General features: G+C 32.6%; 1 protein-coding gene across 13 annotated transcripts in view; it reads right to left on the bottom strand.

Annotated features, from left to right (window-relative positions):
• NBEA (neurobeachin) overlaps window positions 1-13,603 on the bottom strand; it is a 536,549-nt gene that overhangs the window by 326,086 nt on the left and 196,860 nt on the right. For 9 of the 13 annotated variants that reach the window (XM_074378046.1, XM_074378047.1, XM_074378045.1 and 6 more), the window contains 2 exons: window positions 9,852-9,932; window positions 752-879 (listed from right to left, as the gene is read on the bottom strand). In XM_074378046.1, coding sequence (XP_074234147.1) covers window positions 752-879; window positions 9,852-9,932 — 209 coding nt within the window. The remainder of the gene's footprint in view (window positions 1-751; window positions 880-9,851; window positions 9,933-13,603) is intronic. The other 4 variants (XM_074378052.1, XM_074378055.1, XM_074378057.1 and 1 more) reach the window with 1 other exon arrangement.

Raw genomic sequence — 13,603 nt, 5'->3', positions numbered from 1 at the left:
AAGAACAGACACAGAAAAATTTCTACAGTAAATAGGAAGTGAAAAACAAAAAATACATATATATATAAGGCTGCTAAATCCAAGAAATGGCACCTAAAGCCATTACTTACAGGATCATCTAGATAGTGATTACCCCTTTCTGAAGCTCATGATTATTTATAAAACAAAACTTCTTTTTAAAGAAATAAGGCTTCAGATAATCATTTTCGAAGCTCCTAATACAGGTGTATATATTAAATCTTCACAACAGTTAATTTATCTTCTTTGCCTTCTCACTCCATTTAAGCTGCTATTGAGTGGAGGATAACAGTTTCATCAATTCCCAGATCAGTATTCCTTTACATGCTCTCAGTTAAGGATTCTCACATTACACGAGTTATGTGTGAGTAAGAAAAGTCACTTAAAGATGCATGGCTCTTAAGTTAGTTTAGAGATCACTGCTTAGTAAACACGCCACCCCACTGAAGGATATATAGCCCACCTAACGGACTGGGATTACAAGGGCCAGAGCTTCCCATTCCAACACTTGTTCAAAGTTCTTCATTCTGTTATTAGTATTGACTGTGCAATTATGCTATTTTTAAAAAATGAATAAGGAGAAAGCATATATGTATATGTTACTAGAATTTGTGGAAGCAATGTCTTTATATTCTTTTGGCAATACATATTCCTCTAGTAGCACAAGTTATGCCATGATTAATAGATACATTATAGGAAACTAAAATAATTAGAATAGAGAGAGAAATCATACCTTCTATCAATAGCTCTTGTCCATGACTGCCAAGAAGTGTACGAGATAGGAATGGGGCAAAGTCTACAAAAATTTCACGAAGAAGAGGAGCAACTTTTTCTAAAGCTCTTTCAAGTTTTGCAGTGATGCTGTTGAAATTAAGACATAAAGACTAGTAAATATGGTTCCATAAAAAAATCAAATAAACTTTACTTCTAAATTAAACCCTTTAAAAATCATAAATGTCCAGTTCTAATCCAATGAATAATAATAGCTTCATGTAGAAGGGACACTGTTCAGATTCACATCAGTCATAAGACTACTCAAAAGATTGCAGTTAAATCACAATGATTATCCTGTGAAAAGGAATCGGGAGCCTGTTACCCACAAGGGCCACAGATTCTGTCTGTAACTCAAGAAAGACGACCTTGTACATCCTTCTACCCACTTACTACTCAAGTCACTGTGCAAGTTACAAAGAATTAGCTCTTGTTCTCAAGAGTTCCCTGAAAATTTCCTTGCAGGACAAATAAGGGAATAACTGGAATTCAGTTTGATACAGTCAAATTACTTTGCCAAAGTAGGCGTTTTCTATTTCATAAGCCCACTTACTTTTATTTACCAACCATTGCATCATTATTTACATTGTTGAATATCAAATTTCAAGTTATATGGCCTTACATATATGACATTCTTGGAAGTACCTCAAGTAGTAGATGTAGAAGTAAAAGCATGGATAGAGAAAATGATTCTGCTCAAATAAGTAATTTGGTAACATCTAACTGTCTCTGTTAGAAGTAAGTACTTTAGAGTAAGACTGCTCACTCTGGAATGCTTGCTCCATCATGTGCTACCTAGATGACCTTGGGAAATTCGGCTTCCTATGCCTGCAAAAGGAAGATGATAATACTACCTTCCTGGTGAGGGTTAATGAGCTAAGGTGGTCAAGTGCATAGGAAAGTACCTGGCACACAGTGAGAGGTCAACAGTGATAGCTCTTGTAACTGCTACTTTGAATAAGACAAACCTATATTTACTCTTACAAAATGTGACTCTGATATATTTAAACAGAAACAAAATCAATATAATAATCTTAGACGAGCACACATTCTTCTACACAGAAGACAATACAGTCAGGAATTAAACAACACTTCAACATGAAAGTTCTGCAACAATGCTAAGTAACATTTTTGTTATATATGAGGAAAACATAAATGGCAAAAAGGCAATTAATCACAGAATAATTTGCAATATAAGACTAATATTTAAAACTAAACTATTCCATGTTTTTAAAGCGATTAAATAGGGATTAGGGAATAATCTTGGGTACCTTCTTTCCTAACTTGGAAACAGCATGATCTGAATCCTTTGTGTACACAAAGCCTCAGCATTAGCACTTCAATTTGTCTACTTCATCTGGGTCAACAGCGTTAGAGAAAGAACTCAAAAAGGAAATTGAAGTTTAGGAACTTCCACAAACACTTAAAAAGAATATTCTGGAGGAACTTTATTAGGCAAGAAAAAGGGAACTGGGTAGGCCTTTGCAGACTTGCAATACCCTCTCCCACTCTTGTTACTCCTCCAGCAAGAAACCTACATTAAGGTAATGGTTCTCAGCCCTCAGCATCACCTGCAAGACTTGTTTAACCCCAAACTGCTAGGACCCCAGCCTCTGAGGTTCGGCAGGTCAGGGTACTGATGGAGTATGCACTTCTAACATTCTCAGGTGATCCGATACTGCTGATCCAAGAAGCACAATTTGAGAAAAAACTGTTTCCACTACTATTAAGTTGTAATAAAAGAGGTAGCAAAGGAAAAGATACCTGAAGTCATAAGCATCATCATAATGAGTTAGCTCTGAATTTTAGTGAATACAGATAACTTCCTTTTTAGATTCATTATTTCATTCATTCCTTCTAATTTCCAGGATCATGTTTGATCAAGCTTCTCAGCTTAAGTAATCCTAGTTATACTACTGGATTGTAATATACACTACTATCTAATTAAAGCCAGAAGAATTTTCCCTAGTTTAAGATTTTTCCATATTTTACAGGTTTCTGTACAATTTAGAGGCTTCAGAATTGTGTAAATACTGTTCTTGCAGATTAAATTTAAATTAAATAGAAACTTTAATTAATCTATTCAACTAATTACATGTGTGTATGTAAATATTTACTAATTACCTTTACTCAAGAGTAATGGACCAAAACAGACATTTCTCAGTGAGTGAATCCCTATAAGATATTTTGCAGCTCTTTTCTTATAAAATGTAATAGAGCACTAAATGATGCTCTTACACAGCATTCTGCAACTATAATTTAAATATTCTAATAAAGGGCAAAAATGTAACATTTTAACCAGCAAGAGATCAAAGGTTTTATATACAAAAAGCATTATCAAATAATACTGCTAGATTTCTCCATCAAACAACAAAAATATTCTAAACAGAAAAGTTTTGTTGCTACATTTTTACAGTGAAGAAAATGGACGTATAGATTCCTCAAAATGTGTTTTAAAGTAAATTTGTATAAAGTATGTGATCTTCATTCTTATACAATTTAAATTCTCAAAAGAAATGATAAAAACATAAATCTTAGCTTTATATCCTCCTCTCTCACCTGGCAAATAACCACCAATTACAAAAAAAAAAAAAAAAAAAGCATACTATGCCTGTATTGCTAATTCAATTCTCATCTAAAATAAACACACAGTGTAAAACTAATTTATTAAATTAATTTCTCTGTCATTTGAAAGTTTTCATTTATTCAAAAAACATTAACTTAGTCTAAGACATTTTGTGCAGAGAAATAATACAAAGGTAGACAAGATGGAGAATTTGCCCTACATAGTCTCAAGTGAAGTTTATAATCCTAACACTCTGTCTAGTAACTTCTTAATATTCTGAAAAGTTCTTGGTGCCTAAATAGAGAATTTCTCAACTCTCTAAGGCAGAAGTGCATTCTCTCAAGTGACTCATTCCTCTCTTCCTCCTCTATTCTTTCTCGTTCCCTTCAGTAACACTAATTATACTTATGACGCTATTTTGACTTTGGCTATTTTTCTTGATAGTAAATGCAAATTCTTTTAAGAAAGAGTTATTTATTTCCACGAACAAAATTACAGTTACAACTTGGGAAATTTATCAACCACTCTAACAAAATGACCAATGAAAGGAAAACAAAACATTCAAAGGAAATAATAATGCTTTAGATAAAGTCCTATAGCTGCAATCTGTGGATTAAAACAATATGACTTAAAACACAAGAGTTTATTATTTTGGTTTAAAAAACACAATTATGTATTGGCTTTTACTGATATTAAGGAAGTCACATTTAGAAAGATTTAGATAGTCTAAGAAATTTATATGAATAAAAATATAAATAATCCATGAGAGAAAAAATATATGAAAATTCATGGCTGCAAGTATTATCGAATTTTACCAAATGTAACTGACCTTGATACATATCCAAGGCCAAGGCAACTGCAAATACATGAATGAATAGGAAAAAAAGATTTTTGTCTCCTGTTTTCTAAATGAATCTCCTTAAAAGCATGTTTCACATCCAATTGTTGATTATTTTTATTTTATAATTATTACTTTAGAATTATGGAAAAACACAATAATTCTTTTATTTAGGACCCTCCTTACAGAGTAAGGGGATGAAGAAGTTTAACTGGATGAGATATTAGGACTTACATTACATTTGACAAATTATTTATAACTTAAAAATTATAAGGAAACTAAGTTTTCCCATGATGTAATTAAAGGACAGAGTAAATGGGTCTGAGAGTTCAGTTGAAAGAAGTGATTTATAAAACTAAGCATTTCAATGCCTATACTCAAATACAGGATGGTAAGCAAGCTAGCTATATAAAATAATTTGGATTGCCACCTTCAGGAATAGGTTGATTCTCCTGCTAACAACAACTAAGAAAGCTGGATAAAAAAAACCCCCCAAACTAAAACATATCTCTGAGGACAGTGGAGAGTTAAGACAAAGATCAATTGATCTTTACAGAGAAGAAGTCCTAAAGAGGTGATTTGGATATTTGAGACACTTTTCTCATATGCACATTGGAAGAAGCAGTTCAATGACTTGGCAGTTGGAAAAAAAAATTTAACAAACTTATGGCAAAAAACTGACATTTAAGGTTTACTAAAAGGGAGGAAAGCTTAGAAAAACCACTGTGATTCAAGTTGTAACTCTGTAGAACTACACCCTAAAGTAATGATGAACCCGAAAAAGACCAGCCGTATAACTCTGACTGCATTATGGTCATCCAGGATTGCTACTGCCTACCAAAAGCAAATGCAGTTTTTTTTTTTTTTCTGGGGGGAAAAAAGCCACCATTTTTTACCTTTAACATCTTTCATATACTAGGTTGTTCACACTGTAATAAAAGCAAAAGATATTAAAGTAGACAAGAATATATTACTGAATATCAAGAGAAACACAAAATCATTGAGGTAGGCCTAAGAGAAGTCAAATAATGAAACAAAGACTAAAGCATCTATATCTCATACATATATGAGATATATATATATATATATATATATATATATATATATATGAAAGTTAAAGACAATACAGAAAACTGGAAGAGAATATTATAATAAAAAATCAAATGTAAATTCCAACACTTACACAAAAACTGAAATTAAAAACTCAGAAGATTAGAAGCAGCTAAAAACAGAATCAGTGAAGTGGACTAAGGTTAAAAGTAAATACTAGAATACTGGAGAGAGAATATAGATAGATAGATGAGAAATACAAAAAGTGTCTAATATTTGTGTAATTAAAGTCCCAGAAAAGTATAGACTGGTTCTGAAGCAATATTAGAAGAGATAATGGCTAAGAATTTTCCAGCCACTGATGAAAGTCATCAAATTTCAAAAATGAAAAGCTCTACATATCCCAAGCTGGATAAATACAAAGAAAAATCAAAGAGCCTAAGTATATCATAGTAAGATATACAAACACCAAAGATAGAGAAAATCTTAAAAGCAGGTAGCAGGGGTAGAAAAGGCAGGGGAGGAGCACAGAAACAGCAATAAGACTAGAAGTCACCTTTGTTTTAAAAAAAAAAGGCAAAAAAGGAAAGAAAGCACCAGAAGAAATGAAAGGCAAAAGACAACTAAATAATATCTTCTAAGTACTAAAACAAGTATCTGCAAACCTATACACTATATTCGTTCAAAACATCCCTCAAAAAATTGAGGTGAATTTCAAAGATTTTTAGCCAAGTAAGAACTGAGAGAATTCATGAGTGGCAGGCTAAATAAAATACTAATGGTGTTCTTCAAAAAGAAGGAAAATGATAGCAGATGGAAGTCAGACATTCAAAAAGGAATAATGAGCAACAAAAAATGATAAATATTTGGGTAAATCTAAATACATGTTAACCAATAAAATAGTAACTACACTCTCTCGTGGCATTTACAATTTTACATGCACACACACATATATACGTATGTACGAGTGTGTTTGCAAAATTTGGAGTAAATGAAGTTAAACTATACTTAAGACCCATGCAGTGCCTGGGAAGAGGACTTATATAAATCAAGAATTAATGTTGCACTCTAGAAGATGATCACTTAAAACATTATTTCTCAAAGTGTGTCCCCCAAATCAGGAGCACCAGGATCACTTAGTGTAATGGTTAATTTCATGTGCCAACTTGATTGGACAACAGGGTGCCCAGACATCTGATTAAATATTATCCTGAGTGTGTCTGTTAGGGTGTTTCTGGATGAGATTAACATTTGAGTGGGTAGACTGAGTAAGCAGACTGCCCTCCCTAATGTGGATGTGCCTCATGCATTCAACTGAAGACACGAACAGAACAAAAGGCTGGATAAGAGGGAACTCCTTCTGTCTAATAGTTGGTCTTTATAGCCTCAGATTCAGATGAAACATCAGGTCTTCCTTGGTCCTGAGCCTGCCAGATTTCAGACTGGAACTTACACCAACTTTTCCTGATTCTCAGATCTTTAACTGGAACTACATATTGCCTTTCCTGGGTCTCTAGGTGCTGACTGCATATCGTGGGCCTTCTCAAGACTCAGGAGATTCACTGAGTCAGAACTCTGGGAGTGGGACCTAGCAATTTGTTTTAACAAACCTATGTAACTTTGCTGCATGCTGATGTTTAAGATCCACTGCACTAAGGAAAAGATAATAAGGTATAGCCTTCAACCTAACAATGGCTCTAGTGAATGTTTGTTTCTTAATGGCAATATGAATAAAATTGATTAGTCACTGCCAAGAATTAGAAGGAAGGAAAGAAGAAGGAAGGAAGAAGGGAGGAAGGGAGGGAGGAAGGAGACATAATAAATATCAGGAATATAAAGGAGGGACTTTCTTACAGGTAATATGAATGTTAAAAGAATAAGAAAATATTATAAGCTACTCTATGCCAATAGAATCTACCAAAACTGATACAAGACAAAAACAAAATCTGGGGAGACCTGTAACTCTTAAATTGACATTTTAATTTAAAAACTTTTCTCAAAGAGGAAATTCAGGATCAGATGTCTTTGCATGTGAACTCTACCAAGAAGTTTAGGAAAAAACAAACACAAACAAACAAAAAAACCCACTAATCTCACATGAGCTCTTCACAAGATAAAACAGATTTTATATCACAAAGAAACTGGATTTCTTCCAGGAATTAAAGGTTTGTTTAGCATTTTTAAAAAAGTCAGTATCATAGGTCATGTTAGCAGAAAAAGGTGAAAAACCACATGGCATCTCCGTGACCCTCACAAAAAAGAGATAAAATTCAATACCGATAATGACTGCAACTCGGTTTATTATAAGAACATGAGAATTACTACATTTGACAAAAAAATATCTCTAGTAAATAGACAGGAAACATCATAGTTAATGATAAAATGTTCAAAGCTTTCCATCTGAGATGAAGAAAAGAATGCCGTTCTAACCACTTCTATAGAAAATTGTATTGGAGGTACTAGGCGATACTTTAAGTCAGCAAAAAGAAATAAAAAGGTACAAGGATTTGTGTAATGGGCGATTTAACTGTCAATATTTACAGAGCAAATAACTGCCTACATACATGTTTATTTACAAAGTATTATAGGTAAGTTAGGAACAATAAGTAGTTACAGGTTTCAGGATATGAGCCCAATATATTGAAATGAATTATATATACCAGCAAACAATGAAAAATGAAATTTATAAAATAAAAATTTGTAACATTAAAAAATATCAAATTCCACTTTTCACCTAGACGGGGTAAGATGGTCTAGAATTACCTACTGTGCTAACAACTAGAAAATTGTACAAAATAACAAGAACAACTATTTTCATATAAAACACTCAGTAAAATATCACAAATTCCAAGGAAAGAGAAACAAATGAGGTGAGTTCTACCATCACTAAGATTTTCTACCTGAGGCATTTCGCATATTAGGGCAGATACAGAATCCAGCAACCTTTCTGAGTCAACAAGACTAAAACTGTAGTTCAAGGAGGCCAGGGTGAATAGAATTTGGAGATACAGTACCCAAGAGGAAGGCGCTACGGGGAGAGAAACAGTTCTAGTAATTTTTGGCTCAATAACAATCTATGTATGTGATACCTGAAAGGTCCTAAGGGGGGAATAAAACAACTTCTGAGGAAAGAACAATTTTGGAGAAGTTGTAACAGACATCTACATCTCACACAGGGTCAAGAACTGTCTGTGTTCCCTCTGGCCAAAAAAGAGAGGCCTCGTTAGATACACTGAGCATTCAGGAGAAATTCAGCACACTTTCTCGGTGTGGCAAAATTAGCCCAAGAAGAAAGGCCACCCTACGTCTGCCTTAAAAGATACTTCATGAAGAAGAACAGTCTTTTGAACAAACGGTACTGCAGCAACTGTACACTCAAAGGCAAAAAAGTAAACCTGGACTTAAACCTCATACCTTACATAAAAATTAGCTCAAAATGGAACCTTGACTTTAAACTATTAATGAAACCACAGAACTCTGCAGGTGACATAGGAGAAAATCTTCAGGACTCAGGGTGAGGTGAAGAGTTCTCAGACATGACACCATGATAAGTTACATTACAACAAAAATGCAAAGTTTTCCTCTGCCAAAGACTCTATTAAAAGGAAGAAACACACAGGCTACAGTCTCGGAGCAAATACTTGGAAACAGCAATTCTGAAAAAGGACCTGTACTCAAAATACTGAATTCTCAAGGCTCAAAGTTAAAAAGCAATCTAATTATAAAATGAGCAAAAGACATAAGCAGACATTCACTGAAGAGAACATACTAATGGCAAATAAGCACACAAAAAGATGTTCAGAATCATCCATTAGGAATCGCAAATGAAGACCACGATGAGATATCACTGCATACCTACCAGAATGGCCTTAAAAAAAAAAAGACAGCACCAAATGCTGGCAAAAATGAGGAGAAACTGGACTATTCATTCATTGCTGGTGGGAGTTTTTTTTTTATAAAACTAAATAGGTACTTACCATATAAGCCCAGTAATTTCACTCCTGGGCATTTATCGCAGAGAAATGAAAACTTACGTTCACATAAACAAGCGTCTATTGCAGCTTTTTTTTGGTAAGAGCTAAAAACTGGAAAAAATCTGAATGTCCCTTAGTGGGTGAATGATTAAACAGACTGCCATACATCTATACCATGAAATGCTACTCAGAAATACAAAAGGAACAACGCATTAATACACACAACACTCGGATGAGTCTCGTGGCATTATATTGAGAAAGGTCAATCTCAAAATGCACCTTTGAAATACTTAGGGATCAAAGAAGAAATTGTAGAGAAACAGAAAAAATACTAAATGAGAATTAAAAACAATATAACTAAATTTGTGAAACACAGCTAAAACAATGCTTAGTAGAAAACTTATGGATTTAAATGCTCCTAATAGAAAAGAATAAATCTAAAATCAAAGATCTAAGCAAGGATTGGCAAATGTTTTCTATAAAGGGTATGATACTAAATATTTTATGATTTTAGGCCATAATATCTCTGTTGTAACACTTAACTCTGCCATTGTAATGTGAAAGCAGTCACAGGCAATATTTAAACAAATGATGTGACTGTATTCCAATAAAAATTTATTTACAAAAAGCTTACATATAAAGTTTATGATGGCAAGCAGATTTGATCCCTGGGCTGCAGTTTGTAGAATCTTGATCTAAGTTTCTCTCTAAGAATCTAGAAAGAGAAAAATCAAGTAAAACTGAAATAACTAAAAGGAAATAAAAAGAGCAGAATTCAATGTAATAGAAAACAGAAAAAAAAAATTAATGAAACCAACACCTAATTTCTGGAGGGGAAACTATAACACTGAAAAATCAATAGTTATTCTAATAATGCTAAAATGAGAAAAGGCATAAATGAACAAAATCAGGAATGAAAGAGGGAACACCATTAGATATCCTACAAGCATTTTAAAGTAAAAAAATTATGAAAAATTTTATGGCAATAAATCCAACAACTTAGATAAAATGGCTGAAATCCAAGAAATCACAAATGACCAAAACTGATGAAAAAAAAAGAAAATCTGAATGATCAGTTATCCATTAAAAATTTTTAATTTCTAAAACTTCTCCAGTAAAAAAATTCCAGGAAGAAGATGGCTCCAATGGTGAAATCTCAAACATTTAAGGATAAGTGACACTAAAGCTACAAGTAACATTATCTTTCACTAGATAATATTAGTATGAGTTGAGAAAAGTCTACCAAATCATAGCTTTTGGCATGATCTACAATGGCTACTAAAATCAGGTGGATTAAGCAAAGTTGCAAGATATAAAATCAATATACATAAGTCAATTGTCTTTCTATATACTAAAAACACATGATTAAAATCTTTCCTTTTTTCTCAGTTCTACTGAGATATAATTGACACAGGCAGTCATCAATATGCTCTCTGTTAAGAAAAATTTATTTGCATATTTTATCATTTTATACAAGTGGAAACATGCAGGATTTACTCATTTCTGTTTGGCTTCCAACTAAAATGCTGAATTTAGAGAATCATCAAAGGCATGAAAAAAATAAATTAAAAAAGACAAAAAACTAAGCACAAGACCATTACAGTGAAAGTTACAATGAGTTGCTGAAAGAAATTAAAAATCTTAATGAATGGAGTTACAGACAATGTTTGTAGATTGGAAGACTCACTATTATTAAGATATCAAATCTCCCTAAATTTAATTAAAGATTCAATACAATCTTAATTAAAATTTCAACAAGATTTATTTTTTAAAAAATTGTCAAGCCAATTCTAAAGTTTATATAAAAATGCAAATTATCTAGAAAAGTCAAAGCAATTGTAAAAAAGAACAGAGTTAGAGGGCTTATTCCACCTGACTTCAAGATACGCTATCAGCTATAATAATAAAGTCAGTGGAGTATTGGCATAAGAACATCCACATAGATCACGAAATAGTATGGAGTCCAGCAACAGGTCTACACAAAGACGGTCAATTGATTTTAAACCAATGTGCGAAGATAATTCAGAGGAGTTGAAACACTGATATACATACTGATTAAAATAAACCCCAAACTTTACCTCATCATACACACCAAAATTAAGTGAAAATGGATCACAGGCCTAATCATAAAAGTTAAAACTACAAAGCTTTTAGGAAAAAATATAGGAGAACATCTTTATGATTTGGGGGTACGTAAAGTTTTCTTAAGACATAAATTCACAAACCATAAATGAAAAGACTCTTCAAAACAATGGACTTGGTCAAAATTAGAATCTTCCTGTTCTTAACACTTTTAACAAAATAAAAATAAAGCCTCGGAATGGAATACCTGACAAAGGACATATATTCAGGACACATAAAGAATGCTTACATTTTATAAGAGAACAACCTTATTTAAAAGAAAAAAAGCAAAAGATTTCAACAGTACATTAACACATTAAAGAAACATTCATCTTTAATCATTAGGAAAATGGAAAATAAAACCAAATGAGATATGATTATGAAGCAAAGTTTAAAGTACAAAGTTTTAAATTAAAATATTTGACAATACCAAGTGTTGACAAGAATGTGGAACAAAAGAAACTTTCACACATTGTTGACAGGAATATAAAATGATAGAACCACTTTGCAAAACAGCTCAGCAGTTTTTATAAAGATCATCCTATACCTCTATTCAATTTTACTCACAGTTATTTACCCAAGATCATATGTATGTCTACACCAGACATGTACTCAAATGTCCATAGAATCTTTATTTATAATAGCCCCAATCTGGAAAAAACCCAGATGTCTATCCACAATTGAACAGATAAATAGTGGGACAGCCATGTAATAGAATAACACTTAGGAATAAAAAGGACTGGACTACTCATGAAAAGAAGACATGGATGAACCTCAAAATCTCAAAAGTTGAACAAAAGAGGGCAGAAACAAAAAGAGTATATTTTATATGATTCCATCTATGTGAAACCCTAGAAAAGACAAATTTAAATTGATATTAAAAAGCACATAAATGTTTGCCTGGGGAAGGATGGGGTGAATTACATATGGGGCACAAGGGAACTATCTAGGGTGATGGATATATTCTTCATCTTGATTGTGGTGGTGGTTATATGGGCACATAGACTGATCAAAACTCATTAAAGTGTACACTCAAATGAGTATTTTTTATTGAGTTACAACAATATAAAAATGGTCTCAATAAATTTAATTTGGAAACTAACTACAGAAATGAAGATACAAACACAAAATATTAAAGTTCTGAGAATACACCACATAAGGAACATGTAAGACTTTTACATAATAAAACAAAAATCATTACAGGGAAATGTTTTTTAAAAAACTAAAGAAATGGAAGGAATATAAGATGTTTATAGTTTGTAAGTCACAATATTGAAAGAGATCTATAGATGAAATATAATTCCAGTTGCAATAGACTTATAAATTCCATTCCTTTCCAAAACCCCAGCAAGTTGTTTTTAATATGGACACTGACAAACTGATTCTAAAATTTAAAGGGAAATGCAAAGCATCAGTAAAAGCTCAGGCGTTCTTGGAAAAAAAAAAAAGAACAGTATGGGAAGACCTTACTCATTCAAATATTGATCCATATTAAATCTCAAGCTAATGATGACAGTATGTTACAAGGGTAGACAAACAGACAAACTGGGCAGAACTGCGTGGCAAACCAGAATCTAGTACACAGGGACACTGGATTTGTGACAAAAGTGGCAAAGCACTGGAGACAGAAGAGTTTTTCAAATAAATGCTACTGGGTCATATTGACATCCATCTTCCTCCTACCTTCATAAAATTCACAAAAGTCAATTCTAGATGAACTATATAGCTAAATATAAAAAGTAAAAACAAAGCAGTCATAAGATGAGGTAGGGAAAATGTAGGAAAAAATTTCATCTACAACACTAAAAGCGCTAAAAAAACAAAAATTTGATAAACTGAGTCTAATTAAAATTTACAACTTCTATTGATCAAATCAGATCATATAGACAATAAGAAAAGCCACAGAATGGGAGAAGATTTACAAATGGCATATAATTATCAAAGGGCTCATTTTCAAAATGCATAAAGAGCCTTTACAAATTAAGAAGAAAACAAATAACTCAAATTTTTTAAATAAATGAGAGATTTCAACAGGCAAATCACAAAAGAAGAAAGAAAAACAACAGTAAATAAATAAGAAGGTGCTCAACCTTGTTAATTATTAGGAAAATGCAAACTTAAAGTATAATGAAATGCCCCTATACTTCCACCAAAATGGCTAAAATGTAAAAGTGACAATATTTAGTATTGTTAAAGAGATAGAGACTTAGGCACTCTCATCTGCTGCTAATGAGTTAGTAACATTACATTTAATCACTTTGGAAA

This window comes from Camelus bactrianus, chromosome 14 (genome assembly GCF_048773025.1).
Source record: "Camelus bactrianus isolate YW-2024 breed Bactrian camel chromosome 14, ASM4877302v1, whole genome shotgun sequence".
Taxonomy (NCBI): Eukaryota; Metazoa; Chordata; class Mammalia; order Artiodactyla; family Camelidae; genus Camelus; species Camelus bactrianus.
This window is presented reverse-complemented; position numbering and strand designations above follow the sequence as displayed.